At 37.9% G+C, this 17,566-nt stretch overlaps 1 protein-coding gene across 1 annotated transcript; it reads left to right on the top strand.

Annotated features, from left to right (window-relative positions):
• The first annotated feature begins 571 nt into the window (after nucleotides 1–571).
• Nucleotides 572–8,952, top strand: LOC131066088 (uncharacterized). The gene is made up of 4 exons (XM_058000788.2): nucleotides 572–978; nucleotides 2,329–2,358; nucleotides 2,477–2,621; nucleotides 8,473–8,952. Exons 1-4 carry the CDS (start codon nucleotides 572–574, stop codon nucleotides 8,950–8,952), a joined length of 1,062 nt encoding a protein of 353 aa, XP_057856771.2.
• The last annotated feature ends 8,614 nt before the right edge of the window (nucleotides 8,953–17,566 follow it).

A 17,566-nucleotide genomic window follows, 5' to 3' on the forward strand; every position in this document is an offset into this window, starting at 1 on the left:
CACCTGAAAAGGAGGTCGGATGACCCCAAACGAAGCCTCTGAAGTTGCAAAAACTGGGATTACTCAGGGACAGTCACCAAAAACTGCATTTTCTGAAAAATCCGTGCATCAAAACCAAAAAATTCTTTCACCACTGCGGAGAGCACGAAATTCTAGCCCATTTCAAAAAAAATTGCACCCAAAAAGGAGCAAAAATGAGCAAGTTATGGCCATTTGAAGTTGAACTGCAAAATCAAAAATGCAAATGAGAGGGGGTCAAAAAATTTCCAAACCCAGCTGATGTGGCGCTGACGTCAGCAAAACACTATCTTAAATTTGACGGCCGTATGACCGTCGCCAAAACTTCGCTGCCTGGCTGACTGGGCGTCCGTACCGTACGGACAGACTGCGTGGACAACTGGCTGTACAGTCCGTACTATACGGAATATGATGTGGCAAGCGATGTGGCTGCTGATGTGGCCGTACGGATGATGATGTGACCCGCTGGTGTGGCGTCCGTACTGTACGGAAAAGCTGATGTGTCAGTCCACGGGCCTCCTGCCACGTGGCGGGCGTGGATTCGCCTGCCTGGATGCCGCGTGGCGGAGGCTGCCTGAGCTGGACGGGCGCCGCGTGGAGGTACCGGACGGTGACGCAGGAGGCGGCTCACGGGAGGAGCCGCAGGGTGGTGACGCGGAGTTCTGTGGCAGCGGGGCGCCGAGGAGGCGCTGCAGCGGAGCACGAACGGGAGCGGAGCCCGGGCACGGAGACTGGGGGAGGAGCCGGAGCGGGGCGGAGCGTCGCTAGCGGAAGACCTGCGGTGGCCGCTCACGGTGTCGGGCGGAGTACGCGGCGACCGGAGCTGGCAGAGGGAGCGGCGCCGGAGGCCGCCGGAGAACAGAGGATGCGGTGTGCTCGGAGCGGCGCTGTCCGGAGCGGGGAGTGGCGGGAAGGACGCGGCGCGACAGACAGTACGAGCGGTACACTGCTCTGCACACGGTACACCTGCAGAACGAGTACGGCGTGCGCAGGGGGGGGTCTGCGGACCCCCCAAATGATTTTTCCTTTTTTTTGATTTCTTTTCAATTTTTTTGATTTTTTTTTTTTTTTTTTTTTTCGAATTTTTTTTTTCGATTTTTGATTTTTTCAAAACAAATGCCGAAAATTGAAAATTTTTTTTTTTTTGAAAAAATATATATAAAATTCGAAAATCCGTACGAATAGCAAAATTGGGGAAAAATTTTTTCCTCACCAAAATAGGCCAACTTTATAACCAAAATTCATGGAAATGGCCTTCCGGACGCAATGGAGAGGTCGGATCTGGTCTAGGACGCCTCCAAATGACGATACTCCTCAGATCTGCCTCTTGACGTCACAATAATGCCTCTTCAAGACGAATCAATGAAGCTCCAATAGCTCTGATACCATGTTGGATTTTGCCAAGATCAAGAAGTCATTGAAATGTACATGAAAGAGACATAATATGGGACAAGAATAAACTGTATTCTCATCAATAGAAAATGATCAATAATTGTTGTTACATACAATGTAGATGAGCCTGCTTATATAGGCAAGGCTAGGGATATGTAGGAGCACACAAGTATGACATGTGGCTCAATAAGAAACAAGGGTAGGTAGGAAATAGGTGTGGGTAGGTAGGAGAAATAATATAATATTCCACATGAGGTGGATCACCCACCGAAGGTGGAATTATCACTCCACAATAAGTGGATATGATAGTGTAATAACAAGATCAACACCATAAGAGGTGGAATTTCTCCTACACACACTATCCCAATGTGGCACAAACACCCAAGTGTCTCATATCCAAACTACTATGAAATGCATTATCCTAAGTAAACTTAAGTAAGTGTAATAATATCCATGATGAATAATTATTTACACCAACAGATATATTTATATGACTTAAGGTTTCATCAAAAATATTTTTATTTTGTACGTGATCAAAAAATTTGATTCCCAAAATACATCAAAAAATTTGGTTTCATCAATTTTTTTGTATGCAATCAATACATCCCGCAACCTTTTTCTATGAGGGGTATTATATATTTGGCAAGCATGGTTGTAACTACATTACATGTTTCATTCTCTCTAAGTAATTTGGAAGCTATAGGCATGGATACCCCTATTGTATTGGAATCAACCAAGAAACAAATGACATTTCTTGGAGCGATCACAGAGAAATGACTCTTGATGGTATCGGAATCGAAGCACCCATTCATTTTGGATGCAGTAAGGAAAACTTTGGGTTCAAAGTTTTTATGGGTAGCACACAAATACAAGGTGAATATGAGAATTATGACCATGTTCTTGGCTATTTGCATTCAGATGGGTGTGTGCAAACCTAGATCGAAGAAGGTCTGTTAGATGGTTTTCAAGCATTCTTTTTTGGGGGAAATTGATGTGGTCTTTGACAACATAAATGACCAGAACTGAATTCCACTAGTCCATCAATATTATATGGATCGTGATGCAGGGGGGGAGATGAGGAAATTTTGCATTCTGCAGACCATGGAGCTGGAGAAAACAATCAAGGTTGGGCGGACCGAAAGAAAATTTTTGAGCTTCATTTTGTTTGTGATGGGCAGCTTGGCAAGGTTGAAGGGCTTCAAAGTAGGAAAGTATGTGTGGGAGGAAGGTCTATAGGGTAGGCAAAATATTGGGGTGGATGAGAATGGTGTGGTGGCTAAAGGAAATAACTGGGGTCTGGGGCATGGGGAGCTATCGATTCCAAATTATATGAGGCTGGTGGGAAATTGTGGCTGGAGAGGTTCATGTGGACTATGGTAGAGACTGCCCTGTTGTATCCTAGGCCCTTACTGCTTAGCAGGTCTACAAAAGAATTCCAAGATCCTCAGATAGTGAATGATGGTGCCCCTTTTCCACAATATTTTTTTATCTTTTCAAATACTTTTATGGTTTGTAAGTACTATTTTGTAATTACCAATAGATAATACAGGGTCAACAAGGTGTAGGTCTCTATGCTCATATTTTGTACTCTTGGCTAGAGTTGGTATATAGTTAGTTGGTTTTTTGTCGTGTCTCTGAAAATGGAAATATTTTAGTTTTTTGGAGGAAATGGTATATTGACACCTCTCAGATGTAAAATCTTTACTATTAATACAGGCATTGGCCTATCCAGCTATTTACTTACTAAAAAAAATAATTGATTCTGTAAACTACATGTATTTACTATTGCTAAATGCTTATGTTTGTCTATTCTACATTTTTAACATTGAGTGTGTACAAGGCTTTTCACATATTTCGGTGTATACATGTGTGTGGTGTGTATACACCCACGTGGTGTATATACAATATGCATTTTTGATGTGTCTTAAAAGAAACTCACGCCAAAAAAAAACATCTTACTGTTCTAGGTTTTAAATTTTACATATAGCTCATGATGTCATGGTTTCTTTTCTTAAAGTTCTTCATTAATGTATCACCAACGCAATCCAAAGTTTTAATGATATTTTTATTATCCTATTTAGATCCCTTTATAAACTTTAAATGCTTTTAATTTTTTTAAATTATTTATTTACTTTTTTAGAAAAGGGTTTTAACTTAATTGTTTTCTTTTGTTCAAGTTTGGACTTGGTCACATGGGTGACCAGGAGTACTATAAATAGTTGTCCAACACTTCCATCCAGTTGCTGCTCACATGGGACCACATTTGGACACCTAGAGGCTTGAGCTTTGCCTCTGATTCTCTTTTTAAATCCATAAAGGGGCAGTTTGACAAAATTAGACGTAACTTTTCACTCACAACTCAGATTTTCAATATTCAAAATGCATTGGAAATCTGACTTGGAGCTCTACGTTGTGGATTAAACCATTTTTTCCATATCTATCTTCATAAATTAGGTGCGTACATTCAAATTTGACTCTTTTGGCAAATGCACACTCCAATGAGAAATTGTAGGTGATTGAAGGTATTGTTATTGATGGCAACCTTACAATCATATGATATCGGTAGGCACTGGCACCACCAGACTCTACACCGGCATACAGTTCACTGGCATCGAAAAGATTGATTACCATCGCCATGGCCAACGAGAATTTTGTTTAATTATATTTTGTATTTAATTGTAAAATCTTTTTGTAAGCCGACATGGCAGATTGTAATAAGACTTATATAAGTATGAGATCTTGTAGATCATTTAGGTGTGGATGTGATTAGATTATTGCAGACCTAATGTGTGAATTATAAGGCAGATCTTGGATAAGGGTTTATGATTATTATAGAGCTTAAACCAATACTAAATCTGGCATAGCAGATGCTGATCTAAAGCAGTACATGACATTGGATTTGTATAATCCATTTTGTAAGTCAGTGAGACTTCTCTTTTTGTATGTAAGCAGTGAGATTTAGGCAGTTGGCCTTCCTGCATGTGCAGACCCCTATTTGTAACAGTTATATTCTCTTATTGGCCAGTAAGTGAATATTGTGGGTCACAAATCCCACCAAGGTTTTTCCCACACAAGGTTTCCTTGTTAAAAATATTGTGTTCTGGTGTGTCTTTCATGTTGTGGTTGTTGCTCTTATTTACTGCATTAATTTTGGTTTACCAGTACACAGTTTTGGAATGCTTTTCATTTAATAAATTCAGAAAATTCATTAACCAGTCAGATTCTGATTCACCCCCCCTCTCAGTATCTTTGGGAATCCTAACAGACCCTTTGCAAAATTCAAATGCTCATATCTTTGTCATATAAAATTGTGATGCTAAAAATGTGATAAATAGAAAGGCATACACATATAATGAGACAATAAAACATAATGGAAAGCTTAATTGAAAACTAAATTAAATATGCAAACCATAAACCTTCCTTGGAATGTCCCATTTTCCTCTATTCTTGAGGACCTTGAAGGTGTTGGATTGATTGGCTCTCAACGGAGCGATGACCTCCAAAGTGGCAACTCAAGAGTTGAGTAGCTACTTGATCATGATTGATTATGCAAATGATATAAAATGCATGATATAAGAAAATAGATTAACATGCTATGATTAATATAAAATGCTAATTACTAGATGATTGAAATGAAAATGCCTATAGTAATGATTCTAAAACTAAAAATGCAAGGGATCCTTATTGCTCCAAAATGATGGGTATTTATAGGAATTCCAAGGCCAAAGCTGAGGTGGCAAGAATCGACGGTCCAGATTTGATCTGAAGATATCTAGGGCCAAGATTGAGTAAGTTGGAGAAGAGGTTGGAAGGAGGGACACTTGTCATCTCTATGGTGACAAGTGTCAAGGAGCCTTTCTCATGAGAGGGTGAGTGTCCAAGGGAGGAGACATGTGGCAAAAGTGCCATGTGTCTCAAGGGGAGAATATCCACACCATAGGAGGTTAGGATAAGGAGGTTAGGATGTGCAAGATAGGATAGGGTTAGTTGAACCCAAGGTTAGATGGAATGGGTTAGGTTAGGGGATGGTTAGGTTAGGTGGTTAAAAGTTAGGAGCCATGTACTCATTTGAATTTAGATATTCAAATAATTTGGAAAGTGATAATTAATCTCAACAAACTTGAGTTTGTTGATTTTAATTAGAGATTAGAAGAATTAATTTAGATGGGGGGAGGATTAATTAATCAAAAATTAATCAAATTGCTTGTGAATTCAATTAATTGGGAAGGGAGATTAATCAAATAACTCCGTATTTAATTAACTATATTCAGACCATTTTTAGGTGTGTACATTTTGCCCCTCTTTGAAGCGATGTGTGACGACCCGTTGGTTCAAAGAAAACTCGATTGATGATGTTGTTGATATTGATTTTAATAGGATGCAGATTTGATCTTCATTTTGATGCGGATTCAGTTTCGATATGATACTGATTCGATTTTGAGATGATAAATCTCGATATGATGCAGTTTTTATGTTTGAGATGATAAATCTTTATATGTTGCCCCAGATGCTGATTGATAGATATCGATGCAAGGATGCCCCCTCGGGAGATGAATCGGATAATTTTTTCAATGTTTTTGAATTTTTCGTGATTTTTTTATTTTTTTGAAACTGTTTTTGAAATGTTTATGATTTTTAGATTTTTAATAATTTTTTTTATTTTTAGATATTTTCAGAGTTGATCTGATTCATTTCCCGATAAGAAATTTGAAAACGCTGCCCTGTCAAGTTGATTAGTTGATTAGATGATTAAAAATTAGTGGAATAAAAATCCCACTTAAATGCCCCATTGTGAGTTTAAAAAGGTGAATTCCTTTTACCACTCTTCATTTGTGCACATCAGTTGTTTGAAAAATTTTCTTTGGAGGAAGGAATGGTGATCCCGTACCACCAGCATAGGTTTGAGCAAGTTCGGCGACACGAGCGTCCTCCAGCCTATGGTCCATCGATACGTACTTCGAGAAAACCTATCTTTGTAAATTTTTAGTTGATTTTTGAAAAATTTAGTCATTTGTAGAAAAAATCATTTTGAGCATTTTCGCCATGTGGGTTGTTAAAAAAATTATGTTTCTAAGATGGGTTTTTTGAATTATAAAATGGGGTTTTTGGGTTTTCTTGAAAAGTTTTTAACGTTCATCCCCCCCCCAAAATTATTTATTTATTATGTATTTTGTTTTTGAAATTTTTTCAATTTTTAAATTTTTTTTTTTGGGAAGGGGGTGGTGGTACCATGGCGATGCCATGGGTAGCGCCTTCGGTGCCACAGGTGGCACCGTCGCTAGCGTCGCGGGCGGCCCTGTCGGCGCCATGGGCGACACCTTTAGCACCACTGCTAGCACCATCGACATCGCTTGTACCACCGAGGGTGCCATGGGTGGCGCCTCTGGCGTGACCATAGGGGCGGGCCCAAAAATAATAATTTTTTTTCTTTTGTTATTTTGATTTGTGTGATGTTTTTTATTTTTTCTCTTCGATGAATTTTGTCGATTATTGATTTGCGATTATTGATGTGATTATTTGGATTTTTGAGAACTCAATTTTCTGATTGTTGATTTGATTTTCGATTTTTTTTTATGAAGTGATTTGATTTTTGATGTCAACTTTTGATGACGTGATCATTTTAGTTTTTTGATTGCGATTGAATTTTTGATGAATTTGGATGATCTGATCTACTTTCTGGATGATTGATATTTTCATGATTTCGATAAAAATTTTGGTGTTTATCTAATCCCCAACTATCATGATGTTCAATAAAGAGGATGAATTTTTGTCGATTTGATTTGATTTTTGATTTTGATAGGGTAAGATTTGATTAGCTATCTAATTGATAAAATTAAACACTCTCGATTGATGAAATTTGATGATCAGTTATAATTATCTTGATGTACGCACAATATGAGATAGGATTGATAATGACCCCATGATAGATGAGCGTCATTGATAGGGGCTCAATGAGATTTGATAAAAATATCAAGTGAGCAAGATAAACTGATAGACAGATGGATTTGATAGATAGATAAATCGAGAGATTGATATGATGAGATGATTTGATTGCAGGAGCACTTTAGTGTCCTCCAGTCTCAGGAGCGCTTCCTGGAGACATGGATGTTGATAGCTCGCCTTAGCCAGGAAGAGCGAGACCACATTGACATGTGTGGTTTATCTTCCCTTCCTGACATGCCCTAACCTTTGATTAACCAAGGATTATTGATAGCCTTAGCAAAGCATTGGCATAGTGAGCACAATACTTTTCACTTATCAACGGACGAGATGACGGTGACACTCAAGGATGTATACCGGATACTGTGCATCCTTGTGATGGGAGAGCTAGTGTATTATGATCTCAATGAGTAGGGTGAGACAAATGCACTCTGTTGAGTGTTTGAGGATGATGAGATAGGCGGATATGAAATTGCATGGTAGAAGATGCTAGAGCTAGGTTATGCCACATTACCCACTATTCTTGCCGGATTCATTGGAGGTTTCCTCTGTCCTGATCATAGGTCAAAGGGATTATCTATTGGATGGGGTTGTCTCCTTGAGTAGATGGTGACACAGGGGACTCTATTTGCATGGGGGTCATGCATGCAGGCGCACTTGTATAATGACCTGCACCAAGTTGTGTACTAGAGATCGACTGCATTATCAACAAGGGTGATCATTCTCAAGATATGGGCCTGAGAGCACCTACCTATCACACAACCATTGGCTGACAGAGATAGACCTGTAGGCAGGCCTTATGCTGATAGGTATCAAGGCATCATTGTCCAGTGAAAGCTCAGAAAATTGTAGTATTGGCGATGAAAACTAGATGATCTGGATACTGTGATATGGAGACTATACAAAGATTGTGAGATCTGGTCCGAGGATGCAATGGAGATGTCGTATGTATTCTTGATGTGATACGTGATTAGATTGGCACCTTATGTTATCGAGCGATTCCTTTATATGAGGGTGTTGAGATAGTATGGTAGGATACAGGGGTTACCACAAGGTACAACTCATTATGCTCGATGGAGACTAGATGTGGTGACTTGGGGACCCTCTATTTCATATGACCAGGCGTGTGCAGAGTATCAATCATTGGGGCCACTGGATTGGGATTTTCTTTCAGGTGTGATAGATAGTGGGATGACAAATGAGTATGTCATATATGTTACTGCACACAAGTTTCCTAGGCTGACATGTCCGGATGAGACAGAGCATGTTCTAGAGGATGATGATGAGAGGCTACAATGTAGAGCTCCTAGACGATCGAGGGATGGTGGGGAGAGAGGAGGTGGTGGAAGAGATGATGGCGGAGATGGAGGGGATGAAAAAGATAGATATGAAGGAGATGCAGGAGATCATGGTGGTGGAGATAATGATGGAGGAGATGATGATGGGGGAGATGATGATAGGGGAGATAGTCGAGCACTGGCAGGCGCACCAAGGGCCAGTAGTTCTAGATCTGCTAGAGATGTATATATGAATTGGATGACCCGGGTGGTTAGACGAAGGAGATTAGGTCCAGTGGATCAGGGGCACCAAGTCCCACAGTAGGAGGTTCCCCAGGGTGAGCAGGTACCTACAAGAGTATCACAGGTTGAGAAGCAATAGGTAGAGGCACCTTGACAGATCCTCATTAGGATGTCATCTCATTAGTAGCAAGCTTGGAGTATTGATTTGCAGGGTCAGGTTCAATAGCTAGAGAGTCTCAGATTTCCCAGCTAGAGGTCCAGATGGCTTCTCTCATGGTTGGGAGAGATGTAGCTAAGGATAGGTGTTAGCAGGTCGAGGCATAGGTACAAATGTTAGGAGAGTCTAGTTTAGGGAAGGCTGGCTTGAAGATGATGCGTCAGGCAGTCTGAGAGGCTAAGTATTACAGGACCATATACTATATTGTTGTTCCTACTGATCAGAGGGCTCCAGGATTTTCATAGCTAAGCAAGAGATCAAGACAAAGCCAGTCTGAGAGTCAAGGAGTGACAAGGCCACTTTAGAGAGATCCCCTAGGTGGGACCCATGTACAGGGGTATCAGTTGGTGTTACTATACCTACTGCATTAGGATAGAGTTCCACTCTGCGTCCTAGTGGTCACACTGATATGGTACATTGATCCATTCATGTACACACCTTTTGTGATGAGATAGTGATGATTCCTGCAATGTATATTTGTGATGTATCTCATATTTTTTTTGATGTCATTGTACCTTGGACATTGATCCTTTTGATGATATGATATGTAGTCGATCCTATTTTCTCTACATGACTTATGAGATGATGGATGCATTCTATTTGCTATATGATTATGTTGTGCAGTTACTTTCATGATATATGCTTTATTTTTTATATTCTTATGGATTCTAGATGATGGATTTATGTTTCTTATATGATGATGTAGTATTTGCATGATGGTATGCAAATGTGAATATGTATGGTGATTCTTATAAGTACTATGTGATGTATGTGCAATGCAATGCTTTCTATGTTTATGATATTTTTATGATTTTCTCATGCATGTTAATATGAGATGGATGCAATGCAATGATCTAAGTAAATGAATGAATGATTGGATGTTTTATATGAATGATGTCTTAGTATGCAATGGTTATATGAGATGAACTAACTTATCATGTAGGATGAATGAATTGATTATTTTTGTTATTGTCCAATATACTCAATCATGTAATAAGAGAGATAACACCATGTTGAAGTCTTTGGCCTTGGAAAAGATGAGTGTTGTGATCCCATGCAAAATGAAATGCAAATCTACTTTAAACATGAAATGCAATGCGGCAATTAGACTGATCATGTGGTCATTGCTTTGTTTCATCATTGAGTCTTAAAATGTGGGAAGTGAGTGCAAACATCAATGGTATAATTGAACCATGATGACCTGAGCACTACTTTCTTGGGTTTTGATAATGCAAGTTAGCACAAGCATCGAGGTATAATTGATCCTAGATGACCTGTGTTGGCAAATGCACACTCCAATGAGACATTGTAGGTGATTGAAGGTTTTGTCATTGATGGCAACCTTACAATCCTATGACACCAGCAAGACAATTTACCGGCACTAGCAAGGTCAGACTCTACACCGACACTCAGACCATCGACGGTGAAAGGAAGTATACCGGCACAGAAGCCGACAAGAATTTTGTTTATAATATATTTTGTAAATTATTGTAAAATCATTGTAAGATGACTTGGCAAGTTGTAAAATGACTCAAATATATAAGAGATCATTGTAGAACATTTTAGGATGGAAAAAAAAAGAAGAAGATAGGAGAAATAAGGCAAACCTATTATGCGAATTATAGGTTAAGGGTTTATGTATGAAGTAGAGCTATAAATAGGTAATGGATCTGGCATAGTAGATGCTATTTTGAAGCAGTACAAGACAATGGATTTATATAATCCATTTTGTAAGTCAGTGAGACTTCCCATTTTGTAATTGAGCAGTGAGCTCTAGGCACTTGGCCTTCCTGCGTGTGCAGGCCCCTCTTGTAGCAATAATATTCTCTTATTGGCTAGTAAGTGAATATTGTGGGCCACAAATCCCACTGAGGTTTTTCCCACACTGGGTTTCCTTGTTAAACTATTGTGTTATGGTGTGTTTTTCATGTGGTTGATGTTATCTTTGTTTATTGCATTATTTCTTGTTTACCGGTATACAGTATTGATATGCTCTACATGTTTTAAGTCAAGAAAATCTTATAACTGGTTAGATACTGATTCACCCCCCCCTCTCAGTATCTTTGGGAGTCCTAACAACCTGAGTGTTGCTTGCGTAAAATAGGTAGTATTAACCATTTCTATATGCAAGTCCGAAATGTCTTCTATGATTCTCTGATTATCATGTCCTGAGACAACTTTGCACATATTAATGACAAATTTATAGACAACAGACAAGAAAAATATCATGTTCCTTCCTTGTTCCTCTAGTCAAAGACATCCTGGAGTCACTCAGAAATCATGATAGCGAACAATCAAGATAAAATAGTTGAACCATTATTGTCAAAGTGTTAAAATCATTAGTCAAAAGATATCATCCATTGATATGTGTTTGTCATGTTTAGATTGATATGTGATAGTTGATGGTTTGCAATTTGATCTTATGTTCAATGTTGGATGTGTCTTAGTTTTTGCTTGACAAGTGTTGCCTAACTATTGTTCTACCTGTTTGATTAAGCTCAAAATGATGAAATTTGTTTCCTCCAACTAGGTTCAGGATTTTGCCTCAAGTCTAGAAACAAACTTTATTATGACAAAAACAATGATCCAAACCATGGCAAGAAATCACCTATGATGCCTGTATATGTACAAAATATTTATTATGGATATGAACAATGCTAATGGAAACTAATGCAAGTGGAAGGATGCATGAACCAATAGATGGAAGAGCTAGCTGACAGATAGTGTCTGTTTGCCAAGTTTTCACCATCTGTTTTTATTGCACTTTTTCTCATATTTGATTTTTTTTCACTATTTTCATTGTTTTTGTATTTTCTACTTTTTTACTATTTTGGATTTTCTGCTTTTCCATTGTTTTTGGAGTTTTCTTCTTTTTAATTATTTTTAGATTTTCTTCTTTTTTTACTGTTTTTGGATTTTTCTTCTTTTTCAGACATAAAACTTCTTCAGATGCATGCTATTGATGGGTTCCTCGAGCTGATACATCTTGTGTTGATAGCTGATATTCTCCTAACCCAAATACTGTTGTGACCACAAACAGACCTAACCAGTTTAGTTCAAACTTCCCTTTCTTTTCTTGATATGACTAGTTACATGAATTTTCCTTTAGTACTAGTTCCCCAAATTGAAAGACTCATGGTTTGACCTTGTGATTATAACTTCGACACATTCTTTGCTAATATACCTTTAAATGATCAAAGGCATTTTGTCTTCATTCATGGATCAATTCTAACTCTTGCAATCTAGATACTCGTTGTTCTTTATCCAGGATAAGGCCTTTTAATGATACTCGTCGAGAAGTTATCTCTACTTCTATTTGCAATATTGCTTCTGATCCATAAACAAGAGAGAAAGGTGTGGCACCTATTGCTGTACGAATACTGGTACGGTAGCCCCATAGAGAAGGGTTCAATTGAATATGCCAATCTCTGCCAGCATCATTCACTGTCTTTTTGAGGATTTTCAAAATATTTTTATTTGATGCTTATGCTTGCCCATTCCCTTGTCGATAGTAGGGTGCAGAAAATCTGTGTTGGATTTTGAATTTCTCACATAGCTCTTGGACATCCTGATTCTTGAACGGTCATCCATTATTAGTGATAATGGTCATGGGTATTCCATAGCGACAAATGATGTAGTTCAAGATAAATGCAACAATTGGTTTTCCTATGATATTGATGAGAGGTACTACCTCAATCTATTTTCTGAAATATTTTGTAGCTACAAGGATGAATTTGTCACCATTGCATGAAGAAGGATTTATCTTTCCTACTAGATCAAGACCCCATTGGCAAAAAGTCCAAGATGTTGCCAAAGCATGAAGTTCTTGTGCTGGTGCATGAATTAAATTTCCATGGATCTGACATTATTTGCATGTTTTAGCTATCTAAAAATAATCTCGTTCCATAGTTGGCCAATAATAGCCCAAGCATATGAGTTTTTCCAAAAGGGTAAGACCACTTGAATGAGGGACACAAATGTTGTTATGGACTTCATTTAAGGCCTTCTCAGATTCTTCTTTCTTGAGACATCTTAAAAGAGTACCATCCAAACCTCATTTAAAAATGGTATCCATGACAAGAGTATAATGGGAGGATTGGCGAATAAAGTTTCTCTTTTGATTTTTTGACAAATCGGGAGGTAGGGTGTTATCTTTCAGGTATGTATAAGTTTGGCCATAGCAGGAAGAATCATGCCCAACAAGGTGACATATTTTTTAGGAATTAGGACAATTATGAGCAGGGTAAAATAACTCCTCTACTAGGAATTCATAACGCTCTTGATTTTCCTATGCCTGAAGTAGAGAAGCAAGTGTTTCCATGGCATCTGTTGCTTTGTTGTCATTCCATGGAATTTTCTCAAAAGTGATTTCTACAAAATACTTGTTGAAATCATCTACCATCTTTTTATAGGGCATGAGTTTGTCATCCTTTGTTTGGTAATCATCATTAATTTGATTGATGATGAGCTGAGAGTCTCCAAAGACTTGAAGTTGTGTAATGTTCCATTCTATAGCTTTTTTTATACTTGTAACCAAGGCTTCATATTCTGTTGTATTGTTGGTGCATGGAAAACTTAATTTGTATGCTTTTGGAATTGTATGACCTTGTAGCGTGATCAATAGAATACTTGCTCTTGATCCATGTTGTGTATATGAACCATCAAAGTATAATTGCCATGTTTTAGTGGTTACCGTTAGGATATCAACATCGGTAAATTCAATGTGTAAAGGATGATCATCTTGAAGTGGTGCCTCTGCTAGTTGGTCTGCAATGACTTTCCCCTTGATAGATTTTCTGTCCACATACTTAATATCAAACTCACTCAAGATCATGATCCATTTTTCTAATCTTCCTGTTAATTTTTCCTTGCTGAGAAAATACTTCAATGGATCAATTTTAGCTATCAACTTGATGGAGTGAGATAGTAGATAGTGTCTTAATTTTTGAGAAGCAAAAACTACTGCCAAGCATGCTTTTTCTATTGGGGAATAGTTGAGCTTGTATCCCACAAGTGTTCTGTTGATGTAGTAAATGGCTCGTTCTTTTCCTAATGATACTTTGGTGGTTGATACATAGAGTAACAACGACTTTCTTGGAATTGGTGACATTAGGATGGGTCGTTGCATGAGATAGGCCTTGATCTTGTTGAATGCATCCTCACATTGATGGTCCCACTTGAAATTAATATTTTTGTGCAAGAGATGAGTAAATGGTTGACATTTATCGACTAGTTGAGCAACAAATATTTTGATTAACTACAATCTTCCTTGGAGTGATCTAAGTTGATTGATAATCCTGGGATATGCCATTTCCATGATTGCTTTGACCTTAGCTGGATCCACTTCGATACTTATAGCTAAAACAATGTATCCCAATAGCTTGGTGAAAGTGACACCAAAGGCACATTTCTTAGGATTTATCCATAGCTTGTACTGTTTTAACTGGTCAAATATCTTTTCCAGTATCCCTATATGTTCTTCTTTGTTGTATGATTTGGCCAAGATGTCATCCACATAGTCTTCCATGAACGTATGCATCATATCATGGAATATCATTTTCATAGCTCTCTAATATATGGCACCTACGTTCTTTAGTCCAAAAGGCATGACATTCCAACATAAAGTACCCCACAAATATGTGAAAGTTGTCTTTTCTTGATCTTCAATTTCTATTTTAATCTGATCGTATTTGGAGAAACCATCCATTAGAGAAAAAATGGAGTGTCCAGTAGTTAAATCTACAATGATGTCAATGTTAGGCAAAGGAAAGTCATCCTTTGGATATGCATTATTAAGATCTCTAAAGTCTATGCATACTCTGATACTTTTTTTCTGGTTTGGAAACAAGAACGATGTTTGATACCCATTGAGTATATGCTATAGGTTTGATGAATCCTACATCCGATAATTTCTTTAGTTCTGCTTTGATCAGGAGAGAGATATGACAATGCATCTTCCTTAATTTCTTTTTAACTGGTTTGGCTCATGGAGTAACATTTAAGTGATTCATAATAAGCTCTGGATCCAACCCTGGCATGTCTGCATATGATCAGGAAAAATTGATTTGCCATTGTTTGAAGAATTCCATATATTGCCACATTTCTTGCTCTGATAGATAAGTTGTTGGATGTAGAATCTTTGGTTGTTCCGTTGTCCCAATGTTAACTACCTCCGTTGGTTCGATCAAAATTGATGACCTTTCTTGATAGTACTCAATTAAAGTGTCAAATCTCCCATCTTTCGGTGCCTTGAGGAGTTCTCACTGTTAGATGCATCCTTTCTTTTTACTTTTTCCCAATCCAATATTACCAAGAAATGGTTTTCAGCATTAGACCTGATAGTGTTTTCTTTATTTTCTTTTTTGTGACTGGGAGATTTGGCACCCACTTGACTGGAAGATGCATTGTTGAAATTCATTGTGAAAGTTGTTGTGGGTTCGATTGCATTAAGATATATGGATTTGGCATGGTCATTAGGAAAGGTATTAATGACAGTATGTCTTTCATTTTTCCAATCAATAAGTTCAGGGTGAATTAGATGTAAGGGGTCCTTAGGTTGAGATGTTTCGAGGGTATCAAGGGTCATGATAGATATGTCAAAGTTTTTGATATGTATGTCAATGTCTAGAATGGTACTCTCATTAGAATGACCCCACACAAGGGGCTCTTGATCGTCCTCGATTAAGTCCAAGTCGGTCAAATGTGATTCTAATTCAATTAGGCTAGTTCCTAACGTTTTCCCTACATACGTGTGAACTACATTGACTCCTGCATCTTCTTCAAAGAAATTTTATTTAGTTGATTCTTTAGAATGATAGGAATCCCATTCCCATTCATTAGAATTTGTCTCACTTGCATCTTGCAATCTACAGATTTGTTCATATAGTGTTTGATTGGTTTCTTCTATTTTTCTTGCTATATATTTTCTTCTTTCATATTCGGATTCTTCTGGACTGAGATTGAGTTTTGTCAACCTTTCTATGAGCTCTCCTTTATTAGTACTAGGTTCATTCTTGTTTTGAGTGAGAGTTAATGTTGCTTGGGAGGTACCACTAGTTTGTTTTTCCTGTTGATTTGAGGCTTGCTTCTTTTGCCATTTCATGTTTGCTTGTGCTTGTTTCTTGGTAGATGCTTCTTCCCTTTCAATTGCAAGTTGTTCTTGTCTGTTATCATATTCCTCTTGTTGTTGGCTAGATGATGTGTCTCCTGGTAGAGTAATTTGTCCATACCCTAAGCCTTCTTTGTCTATAGCCTGCTGAGTATGAGGCTGGATAGTTTCTGAGATACCTTCTTTTCTTTTTCCTATAGGACTTGTTCAAGTGTATCCCATTTTTTGAAGGATGTTAAATCCTTTTCCATACTTTTCTATAGGTATTCTGACATTGTTGATCTTTTGTTGGACTTATTCATCCTTTTATAGTCATTGTAGCACATCTTTGTCTTTTGTTTCCTCTAATAAGGTCCCAGCACTAACAAATGCTCCATCAAATATTGGAAGATGTTTCACAATTGGTTGTTGTTTAGAGTTTGATGGTTTTTCATAGGATTTAGGATAAAGTGGTAATTGGGATAGCGAATATTCTTCATTCCCTCCATCTCTTAACTGTATTTGTTTTTCCATACTTGACAAAATTGAGGCAAATGATTTTTCTTTAGTTTGTGTGTTTGAAGATGATGCCTCTCTATTATGAGGAACAATGCCCTCTTGAGCAGGTTTTAGATTACTACAATACTAAAATGGATTTGAATCTGCTGACATCATGATTTCCTTCCCATTGTATGAAAATTTTAGGCACTGATGATATGTTGATGGAACAAATTGTATGTCATGTACCCAGGGTCTTCCCAAGAGTATGTTGTATGATAAGTCTAAGTCTAGAATGTGGCATACTGTGTCTTTCTGCAAAGGTCCCACTCTGATGGGTAATATCACAATTCCTTTAGAGGAACGCTCTTCTTCATCATATGCTTTGATGGTGATCTTTTTTCGGGGATCAACTGCATGTTTTGAATAACCTAGAGCACGAACAAGACTCGATGAGAAAAATTTTCAGCCAACTCCACCATCTATTAGGACATATTTAACGCATGTCTTGTGAATGAGGACTTCAATATGCAAGGGAGCATTATTGGGATGTTGCAAGGACATGTCATATTCTTTGGTAAATGATAACCAGTGAGGGGTTGTGAGGTGTCCCACCATGGTTTGGAGTTGATCTATATCAATATTTTTGGACACTATTGTATATACTAATGCTCTTTATAGAATTTCTTTGTGTGCAGGTGAAAGCTTTAAAAGTCCTAAGATGGATATTTGCACAAGGGTCTTTTGTAGTTGATCCACTAGACTGTATTGTTTTGTAGTGGATGACATGTTAGTTGTAGGACCCAGCAAAACAACTTTGGCTTTGCTTCTTGTGATAACATGAGTGGGTTCTTGATTTTGTTTCTCTTTAACCATGATCACATTTACCATATT

This window comes from Cryptomeria japonica, chromosome 1 (genome assembly GCF_030272615.1).
Source record: "Cryptomeria japonica chromosome 1, Sugi_1.0, whole genome shotgun sequence".
Classification (NCBI taxonomy): domain Eukaryota; kingdom Viridiplantae; phylum Streptophyta; class Pinopsida; order Cupressales; family Cupressaceae; genus Cryptomeria; species Cryptomeria japonica.

Bases quoted from the DNA above. Each gene is read 5' to 3' on its own strand.
- LOC131066088 (XM_058000788.2), top strand. From the start codon at position 572: ATGCCGCGTGGCGGAGGCTGCCTGAGCTGGACGGGCGCCGCGTGGAGG. The intron at 979-2,328 runs GTACACCTGCAG...ATTTGCATTCAG, and splicing joins GGTACACTGCTCTGCACACG to ATGGGTGTGTGCAAACCTAG. The intron at 2,622-8,472 runs GTATGTGTGGGA...TCATATGACCAG, and splicing joins AAGGGCTTCAAAGTAGGAAA to GCGTGTGCAGAGTATCAATC.